The sequence below is a fragment of the Acinonyx jubatus genome, chromosome F2, assembly GCF_027475565.1.
Source record: "Acinonyx jubatus isolate Ajub_Pintada_27869175 chromosome F2, VMU_Ajub_asm_v1.0, whole genome shotgun sequence".
Taxonomy (NCBI): domain Eukaryota; kingdom Metazoa; phylum Chordata; class Mammalia; order Carnivora; family Felidae; genus Acinonyx; species Acinonyx jubatus.
In genome coordinates, this window is record NC_069394.1 from 50,042,300 (window position 1) to 50,060,459 (window position 18,160).

General features: G+C 36.1%; 1 protein-coding gene across 9 annotated transcripts in view; it reads right to left on the minus strand.

Annotated features, from left to right (window-relative positions):
• RALYL (RALY RNA binding protein like) overlaps positions 1–18,160 on the minus strand; it is a 704,475-nt gene that overhangs the window by 207,470 nt on the left and 478,845 nt on the right. The window contains exon 1 of one of the 9 annotated variants that reach the window (XM_015080486.3): positions 4,866–6,429. The exons of the other annotated variants lie outside the window; for them this stretch is intronic. Within the exon in view, the coding sequence (XP_014935972.2) occupies positions 4,866–5,052 (187 nt within the window). The 5' untranslated portion in view covers positions 5,053–6,429. Of the gene's footprint in view, positions 1–4,865; positions 6,430–18,160 lie in introns of those variants that run through there. 9 annotated transcript variants of the gene reach the window in all.

Genomic DNA, 18,160 nt, shown 5'->3' on the forward strand with positions numbered 1-18,160 from the left:
TAGAGAATTAATAACCCAAGGATATTTACAGGAAGATAAATCAGAGATATTCTTGTTCAAATAATTTTTCTGATGTCTATATGACCACAATTTGATTCTCCTTCAATTAACAATTGGATGTCTTGCCTAGTATGAAATGTAATGCTTTTTAAAATAACTTTTTTTTATCATTTTCATTTTAATAAAAGCAATGCAAGAGTCACTTAGAAGTATGGATAGTGTTTCTAAAAGTTAACATGCATTATATACAAATTCAGTTACAAATAAAAAATATGGTTTACTTTAATTCTGTGTCTTACTCCATCCATCCAATGCCTCAATGCTTTTTGGATCTATCTTTTCATTAACTCTCTATTGCCTCCTTTGTGGTCCTCTAATATCCCAGCTACCCCAGAAAATTTGCACATGTTATTTCTGCCTGGAACTCTCCAGGAAGAAGCAGAGTTTGTTCCCTCTTTTCCTTCAGGTCTGAGTAAATGTCATCTTAATCACAGTGGCTTTTCCTGACTACCCTATAGAAAATAGCAGCTCTCCAACCTACCTTCAAAAACTCCCCTTCCCTTTTGCTTGCACTATTTTTCACTATAGTGCTTAGCATCACACAGCATATTATGTACTTTTTTGTTTGTCACCTTTGTCTTGAACTTTGTTTTGCTCATTACTACAGCCATAGTACTAGAGCAGTGTCTCGAAAGTAATATAATGGGTGATCAATGAATGAGTTTCACACGATGGCTATGCATTATTATGGACAAAGCATTGCATCATGCTCTGAGAATACTTCAACAAGAACTAAAGTTACCTCACAAGAAAAACCTCAGATAGAACATAGGAAGTACAAATAAAATTATAAAATAGCATCTGAAAAGAGAGAAGAAAAGGATAAATTTGATGTGGAAACTGAAGAGACCTTCATGAAGGATTTGACATTTGAGTGAACCCTTGACTAGAGATGATTTCTACACATGAAGATGCTGGTGAGGACTATCCATCAACAGGAAGATGTATGGGCAAAAACACAGAGATAAGAGAATCTATAGTGAATTTTGTGGATAATTCAGTAGCCTGATAAAGGCTAGAACAAAGTGCTATAAAGGAAAAGTAGGCAGTGAGTGACAGTGATGTAAATATGTGTTTATAAGGTCATGTTTGTATTTCATTTACCAGTTCAGTGATTCCTAACATTTGGGGATATGAAAACACTTCTTCAAAACACTGAAACATGACAAAATCCCTATGTGATATAATTGGTTGAAAAATCATATAAAATATGTGGCATTAAAAGCCATTACAAATTTAGTACCATCTTTTCAATGCATTTTATTTAATTAAACATGTCACTTTAGAAGCAACAAAAATAGTATGTGTGTATATATGTTGTAAAAACATACATGGGAGATATACACATAGGTATATATATATATATATATATATATATATATATACACACACACACATATATATATATATACACTTTTTATCACCATTATACAGGCAATGGTTAATATTTATATGGATTTTAGGGCCTCTTGTAGTAAATCCATGGTCACATGGATTTGGAGCACATGAGCCCAGAGCCACAGTCTAGGCAACAAGAACCCATAAAATGAGTAGGAGAATTACATGATGAGGTCTATGTTGTGGAAACTCTGAGGGTTAGAGACTGAAGATACCTCAGAAAACATCTTCTGTGCACAGTCTGCTAACGTTATAGAAAAAGAAATTGCCACCCATAGAGATAATAGATATTGGCCAAGATTACAGGTAGAGGACTATGGCTAGTATTCAGGTTCCTGAAGTGATCTCATTAAGCATTTCCATAATGGGATGGATAAGATGGATAAGCACCCAAAAATATCACTAGTAATCAAAAATGAACATCTGTTCCTATCTGGTAAAATAAGATGAAATGTTACACACTTAAAATCAGATGTACACTGTTCTCTTTGCTGTGGTATGGGGGTTGTGGTATTTTCAAAATTCAGTATCTAATAGCATATGGATCCTACTCTAGTTTTTCTCTGAGTCTGTATTTAAAAAACACATTCATCTTCAAGAATTTATCTCTATGTCTCTTTCAAAAACTAAAACAATATGTTTGCTCAAGGTCATTTGGAACTTTGACAAGGGAGGTCGTAAGTATACATTGTTTTATACATACTATAACATTTTGAAAATTTAAACATAAACTGCACACCTCAAGATTGATATAGTATGCATGAAAAAAATTCCATGTCTAAACACTAAAGAACAAAGTTATTTACACTAATGATGATTCTTTCCTCCACCTAATGTGTAAAAACAGGTTTACATATATTAGAGTCCCTTAAAGTGGTTTATACCTGTCTGGCTCTGGCAAAATCAACGTTCGACTATGCGAACATTTTTTTATTACCACGCAACAAATTCTGTATCTAATTGAAAGTCATTATGCAGTTGTGCACAGGTAAGACCTGCTACCTGAATGAACACTGAAGCTGTTCCATTTTCCACAGTTACTGCTTCACCAGAAGCAAGGAAAAGAGTACCCTTCCCTCCCTTTCCTTCACCTCTGTAGGGAATTATAAATAACCAATTTAGACATGAGTGAGGAATGGATTTCAAAGTCCCCCATGAATTTTCAAAGGCTTAGTGTCATTTACACTTTAAAATATCTTTTACCAATATTCTGGCTCGCTCACTCCCTCTCTTCAAACCCCTAGCACAGCCACATGCACCTCGCCTATTCCTCTCACCAGGTCCTCTAAAAGAAAGTTGCATTATTTCCACTAAAGGATAGTACAGTAGGTCTTTAGGGAATGAGGAAATTAGAAAGTTTATTTATGTACTTTTTCAATTTTAAAGAAAATCATAAGAACACTTGCCTTCTTTCTCACATTGAGATTTTGTTAAGTGTGCAATTATTGCCTTAATTGGATTACAATTGCCTTGAGGCTAGTTTATGCCTTTTACATCATCAAACACACACACATAAAAGATATGATTGAAAATGGAAATGCACAGGATTTTGATGAAGGGATAATTCAATATTTTTATATACCCATTGGATAGCAAACAATTGCATTACTTTCCATTTTTTAAAATATTATTAGTGTAAGATAGAAATTCATTTAAGGATTCTATTTGCTTTTATTGCTAACCTTTCTATATACTTTAATTTTATTATATTCCTGCTCTCCAATATTTTATATGATTAGAATATAGAAACAGTTAATGCAGTATAATATAGCTAACAGATACAATTAAACATAAGTAATACATTCGATGTTTTTTTAAGTAAACCATTTAGTACACCCTACTGTGTTCATCCCTGTATAATTATACATCTTCTGACTTGTCTCATGTAATTCACAATTTCTTCCTGCTGCTTAATCGCAGACTTCAGCAGGCACATCTTAAAGGAGAGACTCAGTACAATTTGTCTATAATCTTTTATTTGCCATGTGCATTAAGGTGATGATTGCCTACATGGAAAAAAATGAGGGGGTGTATAAAGGATACAGGAGTAAAGGCACAGGACGGTGTTAAAGTACATGCATAATTTAGATTCATTCTTGTGGGAGGAAATCACAAGGAAATTAATCAGCAATGTATTTGTAGACTTTGCACCAATCATTTTTGTAAGAAACAAGTAACAGTTATCCTATGTTATTTCTCAGTCACAAGAAAGAGAGGCATCAAAAGGCACTCAGGCACAGAAAATCAAACTGGCAGTCCCGGCCCTCAGAGCTTTCTGTGGTGCATAAAACTTCTTTGAACAAGAGAAATGTTAGTGTTCCGGGCTCAGGTGGAAATAGACCCAAAACATTATCACACTAAAAAAATATTACATTTCTATCACATTTTGGCCTTTTGATAGAGTAAGTGTTGTCGATAGTCTTTCTGTATTTTATAATATTTAATAACGTCTAAAGACATCATAAGGAATAATGAAAAAGTACAGACTTCGACTAAAGAACAAGTTGTAGTTACCTGTCTAAGGTGGTAAACAGAGTCAGTGATCAGAAACCCTGGGCTGAATACGGGAAAATTTACTTTAGACAATAGGGAAGATGAAGTGGTAACGAAGTGAGCTTACTAGAAAGAGAGGTGATTGGAAAGCTTTTCATGGCAGGCGTATTGCTTTACCATAAAACACAGTTTTATTATAAGACTTTGGTTTTTAGCTAAACCTAGTGGCTTTCAGTAACATAACCGTCTTTGTTCTGGACTTTAGGCCAGGGTAACTGTGCTGCTCCTTTTCAGTCAGAATCAATTCCTTTGGGGTAGATTACAAATGACTCCTTTTAACCCTTTAAAGTGGTGCCTGTAGCGAATTATGTTCCAAATGTGCTCCGGACCAAGAAGTTTGGCAATGAACACCCTGTTACATATTCAGCTTGTCATTCACAATTAACTCTCTCCCTCTGTTCTGAACTGTTTTATTTCTCCCAAGAGTTATAATTGAAATTGGATAAATAAATAGAAGTTTTAGGCTAGCTTCCCAAACCTTTCAATAGACTTCTAGGAAAGGAAATCTACCACTTCTGGAAAGGAAAGGAAAAGAAAAAAGAAAGAGAGAGAACTATCCAGTGATCATGCCTGAATGAAGGCTGCTGAGCTAGACTGAAATTCCATTTGATCTGTTTCTCTGTTGATTTTGTAAACCTTTCCAAAGGTTTCCATAGTAACAAGTGAATTATCCCCTCTCCCCCCAACATTTTCCAAGCATGTAACAGGGATAGATAAAGGTTAGAGAGAAAAAAGCTACAATATTTTTTCTACTACCAGGATAGATCTGAAGAAGTCATGATTAGTCTTTTAAGGAATCAAGTATGTTTCTCCCACTACAGTCATATGAAAAAGTTGGGTCAGAATTTACTTACATCTCTGATGTCTGCGTTTGCTTCTGTACATGGTCATTCTGAAAAAATCCGACTTTCTAAGAAGTAATTGCTTTGACCACGGAGACAAAGAGACCGGTTGGGTTCCTGCTTTGCAGTAAGACTGTTGCTCACTGACAGAAGGTAACCAGCAATCACACAGTGAAAGCCAGGGTAATACCATTCTCATAAAATTACAGGGGAGATGCTACAGCCTGTAACTACTCTATCTAATGCAAATCTTCTAGAGGAAATTGTATTTCCTTCACCTCCCCCCAACTGGTATCAGTTAAGTTCTCTAATAATATCTGCACTATTAAAGTGCTGTGCTGGAAGCAATGTTGAATTAAGAACAGATTCGTGTATTTAGCAAGAACAGTAAAACTGAAAATATAAATAGGAAATATAAAAACCCATGTTTGATATTTATAGAAAGCAAAAACTATCCTTTGGGTTCATATGTCTTTCAGCCACCCTATAGTGCTTAGATGTGTATTTTATTTTTGAAACTCTACTAAATTCTTTGAGCTCTCAATGCACTTTGCATGTTCAATTATTAAAGCAATTATCACTTTTAGTTTGGTCTATTTCTCCAAACAGACTGCGTCTCAGGCAGTGCAAGAGTTGTAATATTTTTACATTATTTCCCCAGGCCTAGAATGGAAGGGGCACTCAATAGGGTCTCAGGCTCAGTGAGTGCCTACTATGTGCTAGGTATCCCCTATGTGCTATGTGCTATGTGTCCCCTCCTGAAAGGAGCTTTTGACGAATCTTTCCCCCGCCTTCATCCTTCCTGCCTCATTTTTGTCCTCAGACCTCTATTTTCACAGTATTGTGGGCATATCCTTATCTGAACACATTGCACACTGTCAACTGGGCAGCATGGAAGCTTTGTCTTCATACACCTTGTACTCTCTGTGCTGAGCACTGCCTGGCACCCAGCAGAAACTCAGGAGTGCTACCTCTCCCAACCACTCCAAAATTGTGTATGATTTCAAATCTCCTCCATGTGCTAATTAGGGTGTTTGAAAAGCAGATTTATTTAGGATACAGAGGATTTATCCACCAGTGAATAATTTCTATGTAATAAGACTTCCTGATTATACATTAAGCTTCATCCTCCAGCTAAAAGCAGAAGACATTTTCAACTGCCAAAATTCTTTTCCAGTGTTAACAAACTCAGTCTACTTATTGATAGGAGGAGATATCAACTCCATAATTCTTAGTAGAAGGATTGTTTCAATGTCAAGAATATTTTTATATTTAAGTGATTACTATATTTCATGATCACAGATATCAAGAATAGCATTTAAGCAGTTTTTTTTAAATAGTATTCCTGTCCAGTTTCTTGACTTTTGACTAACAAGCTGCAGTATTTAGTAAGATTCTTTGTCAAAGACCACTACGGTTGTATCTTCATATAAGAAATGGTCAGTTATGGAACACCAGGAGGATTTTCCTTGTGTTTTCTCTAATAGTGATATTAAAATTTTCAATAAACAGGCCTTTTCTTACTGAGATATAATACACCTTATATTCCACAGCCTTTACCTGCTTCTCTCCATAGCACTTTATAATCACCTGATATAGTCTGTATTTACTTGTTTTTCTGTCTCTGCCTATTAGAACGTTAGCTTTCAGAGAACAAGGCTTTCTTTTTTCAGAGATATATATCCACAGGGCATATCAGTGCCTGACATAAAGTAGGCTTTCGGTAAATACTTGCTGAATAAAGGGCTCTGTATAAACTAATTTAAATAATAAATACAATACAACTATAGATTATTTTCCAGTAAATTTGGACAATAGTCAAATTCATGCTAATTGACTAAATTTACTTTCTTACTTTATGCAAATACTAGTCATTTCATGTCTATCTTTTGGTCCTGAGTTCACTGTTTTGTATTATATTGTATAATATAATAATACAATCAAATTAGTAGTTTTTCTCTTTTCACATTGTTCTGTATTATCTGTAATTAATATCAATCTGAACAATTTTTGTAAAGACCATGTAACAATTTAATTAAATTCATGTACACACACCACAACTCCTGACCCAGCTTCACTCATCACACAGACACAGATACACATTAAAACAAGAATCCTGACTGACACTCATCAATGTTTGGTACACCTTTGCACTCTCAACCTTGTAACAGGGTTGACTTTCTTAGTTCTATGTAGGGATTTTCATCTTGTCAACTCTTTTCTTACATTACTTTTCTTACCACAGGGAATACAGAGACATCCATCCACTGTGTTTCATGCTTCAAACCATCAAAGTTGGGGACCTCAAATATTCCTGATGAATTAAGACCAACTTCATGAGTACCATGTTGCAGTACAGGTAGGAATATGAAGTGGCTGAGGGAGAGGAGAAGGTATTGGCTGGGAAACTTGCAGCCACAAGAACAGGGAGGAGGAATGTGGACACACGGAACAAAAAAAAAGCGGTAAAGAGAGAAGACAGGTCCAGGCATCTCATTCTTTCTTTCCTACACTCTTCAAGAATCCAGACTAAATGCAGTTGTTTTATCTTCAAAATCAGCTTTATGCCTATAATGTCAGAGGTCAAAAGGAGGAGCGCTTGCTTTATAAAACATCTCTCTGTTCCCTGCAACATAATTTCCTGTAATGGACTCAATCTTGATATTCCGTATTTACAATACAAATTTAATGTGTTGATAAATTGGGAAGGATGATTTATCATCTAAAATCAAACGATTCTATCAATGTCTTTCTTCTTTTCAGGGAAGGAACTATCTAAAAAATAAAAGTTCCTGGCAAAGTAAGGGAAGACACATTTTAACATAAAAGAATAACCAGAAGGAAAGAAGGAAGGAAGGAAAGGAGGGAGGGAGGGAGGGAGGAAAGAAGAGAGGGAGGGAGGAAGGAAACACAGAAAGAAAGGATGTGTGTATTGTGGGTGTGGGTGTGGGTGTGGGTTAGAAAGAGGAAAAGAAGTACTATGTGCTGGGTATAAAGCACCGTGCTGAGTACACATCATGTCTCATAATCTTTGCAATTCTATTACTTAGCTACCCCTACCTTCCTTTTAGGAATGAGTAAGCTTTCCCCAGATGAGGGCAGGTGCAGATAATATTCAGGGACACTGCATGACTTACGTAGTTGTGTTAAGATTATCTTATTATAAGATAGATATGATTTTAGGACTGAATAAGGGACAATGCACAGGGTAGCTGCTGGAAAAGACTTATGTAGACGTGTCATGATAATGTCACTAGTAATGTACTGAAATCAAGAAAATGATGTTTGCTGGAACTCGTCACACGGAATGAACACTGTGGTTTAATGACAGCTAACATTCATTTACGGAGTGCGCATTAGGTGTTAGGCTGTCTTCTCAGAGTTTTACAGGACTACTCACTGAATACCAAAAACAACCCTAGGATGGATTCCTCCTCCTCCTATTACTATTATTATTATAGTTGTTGTTGTTGTTTTTGCCCTTTTTGATGTTTAGCAAGGTAAGGCTGAGAGATTAAGTGTTCTGACTAAAGTCTCACAGAGAACAAGAGGTAATGCCCTGCTTTGAACTAGTTGATCTTTCTCTGAAGCCAATGCAGTATAACATGCCATGCATGTAAGGTTGAAGGGATACCTTTGGTAGCTGTTTGGGCAACAAGGGAGGGAGACCCACAGAGACATATTTCCATAGCAAACAGTGGTGTTTAAATTCTCAGAGGGGTGAATGCAGTTAACCGCAGGGCTTTGGCTGCTGGCAAGGACATCCACGTTCAGAAGCACAGTGGACTGCTCGGGACTTTTTCTCTTCTCTTTCTCTTTCTCATGTCACCTCACCCACCTTTCCTCTTGCTACCCCAGCCCTCATCCTTTCCTCCAAATAAGACACTGAAAGAAGATTTAAAGAACACCAAGAGTATCAAATTATTAGCCCATCCAGAGTTCTGATTTCCTTATCTGGTTTAAAAATTACAATATGTATGTAAGTGATGAATCACTAAATCCTACGCCCGAAACTACTATTACACGGTGCATTAACAAACTGGAATTTAAATAAGAACTTGGAAGGAAAAAATAAGTAACAATGATAATATGTGTTAATTTTGATAAAACTTTTAAGGATTTTATCAGACTTAGTATGTGAACTGTGCAGAAATATTTAACTTGAACTGCATGATATTTATATTTCGGAGAATTACTAGAACAATACAATGGTAAAACCAAAGAGGTGTAAGAAGTTAAGTTGCCAGAATTCCTCATTTACAGATGTCTGGTCTGAAACAGAGCGCTCTGACAAATTTGCCGGACTGGAAACCGAAGGGAACTGAGGGGCATGACCTCAAGCACCTTGAACCCTGTACTTGCAGCAGGGGCTTCAATCCAGGACTCCCGGAGTTAGCCTGGAGCTTCTCCCTCTGAACTCCCTACTCTGAAATTATTTCCTGAATTGATATGAGTGATACCTCAACTTTCCTTTGGTCAGTGTTTCTCAGGTTTTCACAGAAAGTTACCCACAATTCACCTTCTCTTTTGTCATTCTTGTCAGTCTACAGCACAATGTACAGATGAGGATCTTCTCTACCTGTCCCTCAGACACATCAGCTGTCCCTGTGGGAACTCTGCCTTTTCTCCCCTCAGATATGAGCTCTGCCTTCTTTATTAAGACATCTCCTTGCTGCTACAGTCTCTAAAAATCCTTTGCTCAGGTACTTTCATGGATAACATCCAAGCATTTTCAACCACAGCGCAATCACTGATCCATCTTTTCAACAATTTAAGAAAATATATCTGCATTCTCTGTACATGTCTATATCAAATGATTTGCTGTCTTGCCTAATGTTCTGGAACTGGATCCATATCTCTTTGCCCAGAGTCAAGTGCTCATCTGTTAGTGGATAATCTAAAAATAGCTATTAATTAAAATATTGAGTGGCTATCATGTTAAAAAATTTTCTTGTCATTTTACCTAGTACCTCCCTTTACTAATAGATTTACCACTGTTCTTTTTTTTTAATCAGAGAAAACCTAAAACTTCCTAATGTTTCATCCAAGTTTTCATTTGTAATATAGGTTCAAATGAATGGGAAAATTTCCAAAATGATGTTTCTCTATACTTGCCTGTTTGTACTTGACAAATAAGTCAATTGTAAATTCCTCAGTTTGGTTCATTAAATGTTTTTTATGTATCTGGAGAAGACTTTTCTAAGATTTTTTTGTAAACTAGAATAGGATTGTATTACTAAGGTTTTATCCATTTCTTTGGACCTTCTCCAGTTTCTTATGGTCTAATATCAAAAAAAATCTTTCAAATCAGTAAATTTTAAAAGTATTTTAATACTTGAAAGTATTCAACACAGTTAAATGTTTCTCTGTTATAACTCACCTTACAATTGATTTTATTTTTACTGAATCTCTTTAGTGGTAATTGTTTTTGAGAATCTTGGTTTTGCCTACTTCCTTTTCTGTATACAGTTTCCATTCCATCTTGTCTTAGTTTCATCAGTCTTTCCTTATAGCTTAAATCTGATTATTCAGCCTTAGTTTTACCTTCTTAGTGGTCTTCTTTTCCCATTCATATTTGAATAAATTTATTTGCATTTTCTCGAAGCTAGTGATATTCTATCTTTTTAATCACATCCTTTGGGTGGGCCCAAATATTTAATGGTTACTAAAAGATTTTTTTAAATTTTTTTAATGTTTCTTTATTATTATTTTTTTGAGAGACAGAAACAGAGCATGAGCAGGTGAGAGGCAGAGAGAGAGAGAGGACACAGAATCCAAAGCAGGCTCCAGGCTCTGAGCTGTCAGGGCAGAGCCCAATGCGAGGCTGGAACTCACAGACCATGAGATCATGATCTGAGCCGAAGTCAGACGCTTAACTGACTGAGCCACCCAGCTGCCCCACTAAAAGATTTTTTTTTAAGAAGACTAAAACATAAGCAATAAAATTAACCTTGAACTTCCTACAGATTGTAACTGGAAGTATGAAGTAAGGTATTTATGCCTGTGTAAATAGTTTATCTCACTTCAACATATTTTAACAAATGTTGACTGTTACTCACTAAAAATGTAGCAATCCTAGATCTAAAAAGTACAAAGTCTCAGAGGGGCGATAACCACATACAGGGTAATATGTCTGTAACAAATTACCTCACAGACCTATGAACACAATAATAGAGTTTACGGGACATGGGCATGGTGTGGAGGAATTGCCCTACCATGGTCCCTGGTGGTGTTTTATTGACGAAAAACACTTCCTCAGTAGCTTAAAACTCTGTCTCAGACCTAAGCATCTTCACTGTGTTCTGAGATGAAGGGATTCTTATGAGTTTATAAAGAATAAGAAATAATGGTGAGACATTGAAACATCCTTAAAATCATAATGGTTCCCATGATTGTGAACATAATGTGTAGAATTTCACTGTAACAGAATTTATAAAATAAGAATTATATATGCTTTATCATATCTATCTATCTATCTATCTATCTATCATCTGTCATCTATCTGTCTATCATTTCCTATTTACCCATTATCTTCCTATCTTAAAAACCATACAGTTGTAAGTTGTAGGGCCACCTAGCAAAACAATGTCCAGGGTGCTTAGAGGATGAACCATACTTCAGTGGCCAGACTCTAGTTAGGAAAGATCTTTAAAGAAGCAGAGTAGAAGGGCGCCTGGGTGGCGCCCAAAGCTTCCGACTTTGGCTCAGGTCATGATCTCATGGTTCATAGGTTCGAGCCCCGTGTCGGGCTCTGTACTGACAGCTCAGAGCCTGGAGTCTGCCTCGGATTCTGTGTCTTCCTCTCTCTCTGCCCCTCCCAGTTCATACTCTGTGTCTCTCTCTCAAAAAATAATAAAATATTTAAAATTAAAAAAAAAAAAGAAGCAGAGAAGATAAAGGGTAAGGGTGGTGACCAGCAGCGGCACCTGAGGCAGAGGAAGGCAAAATGTAGCAAATGTTCACGAGAAATAAAGTTCTAAATGCCCTCTTGCACAAATGTTTGATTCCCCAGCACATTGCCCTTCTCTTTTTCCAGTCAATTTTTATCTCAGTCAACTTCTTCCATCAAACTTGCCCTCTCTTCTTTCTTGCCTTTGAACAAGAGCATCTGGCCTTATCTTTCTATTCTATTTTTTCTTCTGCTGTATTTTATCTATATAAAATTATACTTTTTTGGATATATGTGGTAGTGGAGTATAAGCAAGGGGTAAGTCACCTCAAATTCTTATTGGTATGAGGCAGAGAATAAGTACATTATGCTAAAAAAGCCTGCCTCACAGGATTTAGCACTTTACTGTATGATTTTCTGCTTTGAAGAGTATACTACATTGTGGTTAGGACCAAACATTTTAATTTTATGTCATCACCTGTACAGTTGACCAACATTAGTTTCATAATGCAGGCAATATACATACATATGAGAAATTTTAACTGAAAACAGTTCATTGATTAATTCCAGAAGTCAAATGGAATCATATTTGACTTCTGTAATATTTATTACAGAATTAATTATTAAGTGATTAGTTAGTGCCAAAGATTTTACTTCTATTGTTTTATTTAATCTTGAAACAGCTATGTGAGAAAGGAATTGCTATCTCATTTTACAGGTAAGAAAACTGAAGGTCAAGTGAGGTTGAGTTCACAACGCTGGCAGAAAGTAGAGCTGAAATTTGTATCCAAGTTTGTGAACTGCAAAAGCCATGTCTAATCTATGATACCACTAACTTATATATTAAATGAAGAAATGTCAGGCAATAAAACCAAATTTAGAAAAAGCAGGGAACAGAGACCACCATCTAGGATTTTAATTCAGTTTAAATTGCTGGAATTACTGCTATCCTTTTGGAATATACACCTGCTTTTAATGTGTGAAACAATGGGAGAACAACTTTGATTCACAGAATTTCAATATGGAATACATTCTGATTCCCATCCCAGTACTTCAAATAAAGGATTCTAGAGATGCATGTACAAGGATTCGAAAGATATTTATGTAAAGGCAGCAGAGGAGCCTAATCAATGCATATGATATATATTTGTATTAACTTGAGATCCAGGAAGGATTTGGAGAATGTTCTTCAAGAAAATGAATCAAGTGGGTTAGAATGACTTGGAGAAAGTTTCCAATTAAAATTAGAGAAAATTAGGTCTGAAAGTTCAGTGTACACACACACGCACACACATACGCACACACGCACACACACCCTTGAAAATATTGGGCTAGACATTATGCTAGTTTTTTTGTGATTTAAAAATACAATATTTAAGATGGACAAAGATCAATACCAAGATGTATGATTGTTTATGGGCTTTTAAAACCTGCTAATTAAACATGACTTTCTATTATGGATCACATTCAGCCTATATTGATTTCTAATGATAACATCAAAATTGTTACTTCAAAATTTCTAATCATTTCCAACGTAAAATGTGCATAAAATATCTTAAGTATATTAATAGAGTTCATTTCAGCCTGTCTACAAAAGTGGTATACACAGCAGTCCTGTTCTCTTAATTTCTTTCCTGTTCATATTTAGCTATAATTATCACATTGATGAGCTACTTCAGCCTGCTGAGTTGAATAGATTGAATTTTCAGGTATAATTTAGCATTACATAGCCCAAGGGTATTTCAGGAATCCAGCTCCAATCCTCATTTTGTGTGTATTTGTGTCTGCTAAAGGGCTCAGAACCACCTGGATAGTCTTTGACCTCACATATGTGTTCAAAGACAACTATTTGAATAAACTCTGCATTTGCCATTACCAGCACAGCAGTATGTGAACAGTAAATATGTAAATGAAATTCATGATTCTCTTACTGTTATAAAAACCATTTTTAGATGTTTACTTAAATGGCCTCAGATACAGAAACAGGACTATGCATGGAAAAAGGAGTCTCAAATTTTATTTTCCAAACGCTTTCCTTTGGTTTGATGAACATTAAATCTCAAGTTATCTTTAAATCATGTCTTGGAAAGCTTCAGAAAACCCACCTGGACTGTGCAGTAAATACATAAATGAGTCATTAGGGGGCTCACAAAATATGAATACAAATACAGCATGTGAAAGGTGATTATTCAATTTCAAAAACCTTTGGTTCCCAACTTCTTTTTTTTAAAGTATTTATTTATTTTTGAGAGACAGGGAGAGAGAGCACAAGCAGGGGAAGGGCAGAGAGAAAGTGGGAGACAGAATCCAAAGCAGGTTCCAAGCTCTGAGCTGTCAGCACAGAGCTCGACCCAGGGCTTGAACTCACAAGCTGTGAGATCATGACCTGAGCCAAATTTGGAAGCTTAACCAGGTAAGCCACCCAGGCGCCCCTGGTTCCCGACTTCTAAGACTCCTCAAAGAAATGTTTGTAAGAAAGTAGCAATAGAGAAGGAACTGGGATTTCAGCTTATAACAACCTGATCTTGACTCAATGAGAAAAAACAATTGTCTTTTACCATTTTCTGGAAGACATTATGGTATGTATTTTCAGTAGCATAAATACCTATGTTTCCACCAGGATTAAATAGCAGATGTTTCTAACCCTACCAGGATTAGATTATATTTTTTTCTTATAAATTTAGGATTCTATGTATGATACCTCACTAAAACTAAATTAACTTTAATTTTTTTTTTGTTTATCCAATCCATATACTCAAATTGTGCCATGTGGATAAAGTGATGCTGAGTAAAGATAGACAATACAGCTATACAACTGTTTGTATAGTTTTTATTTTAGTGAAGACATTGAGTGATAACATAAAAAATATATTCTGAAAAATATATATATATTCTCTACGTTCAAAAATAGGTGCTCTAAAAGTAGATTTGTGGCCCTATGACAATGTGTATAAAAACAGCCCCTGACAGTAAGTCAGTCCATTCTTCTCTGAGATTCTGTGGAGGAGAGCTCAAAGAATAGTCACAGGTGGCCACAAGGTGTTGGTGAGAGATCTACCAAGGTTGGTGAAAAGCTTATAGAAATATGCGGTTGTATAAAGTGGATGACGATACATAATTGATATTCAATAAATAATGTTGAAGAAGTTATTCTTTTTTATTTTTAATTATTTTTAGTTTTTTAATTTTAATTTTTTAATTTTAGGAGGGAGAGAGCACGTAAGCAGGGCAGAGGGGCAGAGGGCAGAGGGGGAGAGAGAGAATCCCAAACAGTCTCCACTCTCAGTGCAGAGCCGGACGCAAGGCTCAATACCATGACCATGGGATCATGACCTGAGCCAAAATCAAGAGTCAGACACTCAGCTGACTGAGCCACTCAGACACCCCTGACAAAGTAATTCTTACATTAACTTTGTTACCAATTTATAATGACACTCCAAATAATTGTTCATTACTCAAATTAAGATGATAATAGTTAATAGAATTGCATGCCTCATTACTTCATTCCACAAATACTTATTAAGTATACACTGACACAAGATAGAAGGGGGCACAGGAAGACAAAATAACCATGGTCTTAATCTGAAATTTTATTTACTAATAGACATCATGTGAATCCAAAGATTTTTAAAAAGAGTATTTAATGAAAATACCAGTTAAAGTATTTGTTCATATCAATGAGGATAAATGAATATGGTACCAATACCTAAATGCTGATTTGAGTTTTGCAGGAGTGCAGTGAGTGGTGATAGAAGCTCATGTAATATGTCAGTAAGTATCTGACAAGAGCTAATTCCATGCAGATCACTGGGCAAGACATCTTGAGAAATTTCAGTGGAAACAAAGCAAATTATATCTATGCTGGAGAATATCATAGGAATGTAAGCCAAGATATAGGTATGCGGGCTGGTGTTCATGACCTGAGTGGGTTAATGGCAGCTGCCCAAATATCCTGAAGCAGCTGAAATAAATTGCTGAAAAATATGTGTAAAGGTCTGACACATTCTTAGAAATAATGGTTAACAAATATGACTTCAGAGAATGGTAATAAGAAAAATTTTATAATGAGAACACCAAATCAAGGCATTTCTGGTCAACTGTCATTCCACTTGACATTAATCAACATCTGACAAAATTAATTATTATCTTTCTCTTGAAAACCCTATTCCTTGGCTCTATGCTATTGCTGTTTTTTTTAATTTTCCTTACAAGTACAAAATTAATAACTGTAGATCAAACTTTGTAAAATGACAGACTCATATTCTTAAGTTGCTAAATATATTTAAAGCTCAAGATTTGCAGCCAGACTTGCTTATTTATTTAGATAGTTCTGCAACCCAGCTGCATGAGCTTGGGCAAGTTGCTTTACATATCTATACCACAGTTCCTTCATCTATAGAAGTTTCCTCATCCAGGGGCACCTGGGTGCCTTCGTCAGTTAAGTGTCTGACTCTTGACTTTGGCTCAGGTCACGATTTCATGGTCTGTGTTAGCTCAAGCCCAATATTGGGCTCTGTGTTGACAGCACAGAGCCTGCTTGGTAGTCTTTGTCTCCCTCTCTCTGCCTCTCAAAACTAACTAAATACACATTAAAAAAAAAAAAGACGTTTCCTCATATATAACATCCTCCCAGGATTATTGTAAGAATTAAATGAATGAATATATAAACAGTGCTTAGAACAGCGATTGGCATAAGCATTAGCTGTTCTTACTAAATATATCCATGTAGATGTCCAAAAGCCATATATATCAAATCCAGCATGTGCAAAAAATATGCTTCTTTCCCATTGTTTCTGGCCAGATCAAAATATATCATAAAACTATAATCCACTATATCTGTTTCATTTGTTCACTATATTCCTAGCAGCCAGCTCAGTGTCTGAAACATACTAGCTGCTCTACAAATATTTATAAATAAATGAAACATACTAGTTTTCTGGTTTTACTGCAACAAATTACCACAAACTTAGTCATTTAAAACAGCAAAAATTTATTCTTATAATTCAGAAAGTAAGAAGTTTAAAATAAGTCATTGGTCAGGCAACAGTCTTTCTGAAGAATTCAGATGAGAATCTGTTTGTCTTTTCCAACTTCCACAGTTTGCTTATCTTCCTTGGCTCATGATCTGGTCCACCTTAAAAGTATGTCACTACAACTACTGGTTCCATTGCCACATCTCCTTTTTCTTCCTTTGACCCTCTTGCCTCTCTTAAAGGATACTTGGACTTACCAATGGCCCATTCAGAAAATCCAAGATAATATCCACATTTTAAGATCCTTAATTTGATCATCACTGATCAAAATCCCTTTTGCCATATAAAATAATATATATATATATGTATATGTATATATATATGTGTGTGTGTGTGTGTGTATACACACACACACACACACACACACACACACAAAAGTTCTGGGGATTAAGATGTGGGTATCTTAAGAAAGTCATTATTCTCTCCATCACAGTCTGCACTCTGACTCCGAAAGAGTCGTGTCTATCCCATATACAAAAGTCTCAATACAGTAGAATAAAAACTCAAAGTTCAAAATCTCATCTTGTCACCTCAAAAGTCCAAAATCCAACTGGAAAAACTCCATTATGTCTCAAGGACTGGGAATAATCCCCCATGGATCTTGTTTCCTCCCTCCAGGACCATAGTTCTGCTCTTTGGGCCCATGGTTCCATCTTTTGGTCCTAGGCTCTGCCCTCAGAGTCATCCACAATTTTTCTTGACAATAGTGCATGTTTGTAGTAGAGGAGTTTTGTCAACTGTTTCTTGTCTGTAGAATTTTGTTGAGTCCAGCAGTCTTTTTATTTCTTCATTTATTTTTTTAAAAATATATATTTATTTTTGGAAGAGCACAAGCAGGAAGGGGCAAAGAGAGGGGGACATGGGATCCAAAGCAAGCTCTGCACTGACAGGCTGACAGCAGCAAGGCCAATGTGGAGCTCAAACTCACAAACCACCAGATTATGACCTGAGTTGAAGTTGGTCCCTCAACCAACTGAGCCACCCAGGTGCCCCAGCTGTTGTTTATTTTGTTCTTTCTTTGTCCCTTTCAGATCAAGATGGCAGTATTTCTGCTTGTATAACATCCTTAAGAACCCAGTGGTCTCCCATATATGGCATGGGGATTCACTCCATTAGACCAGAAGATCCTCCATAATCTTTGGGGGGAATCCTCTATTCCTGGATCCTGCCAAGATGGCAGAGAGGACCCATAAGACATATGCCTATCTCTTCAAAAACCCTCTGTATGACTGAACACACTTACCTTTCTATCCTTTCAAAGCATTAACAAAAGATTGGCCAGCCACACATCTCTGGAGCATGCTTTCCTGACAGTGAATATCCTTATTTTGGCATCTTTTGTAGTATGGATAGACTGAGAATTCCCAACATTATCAAATCCTGAT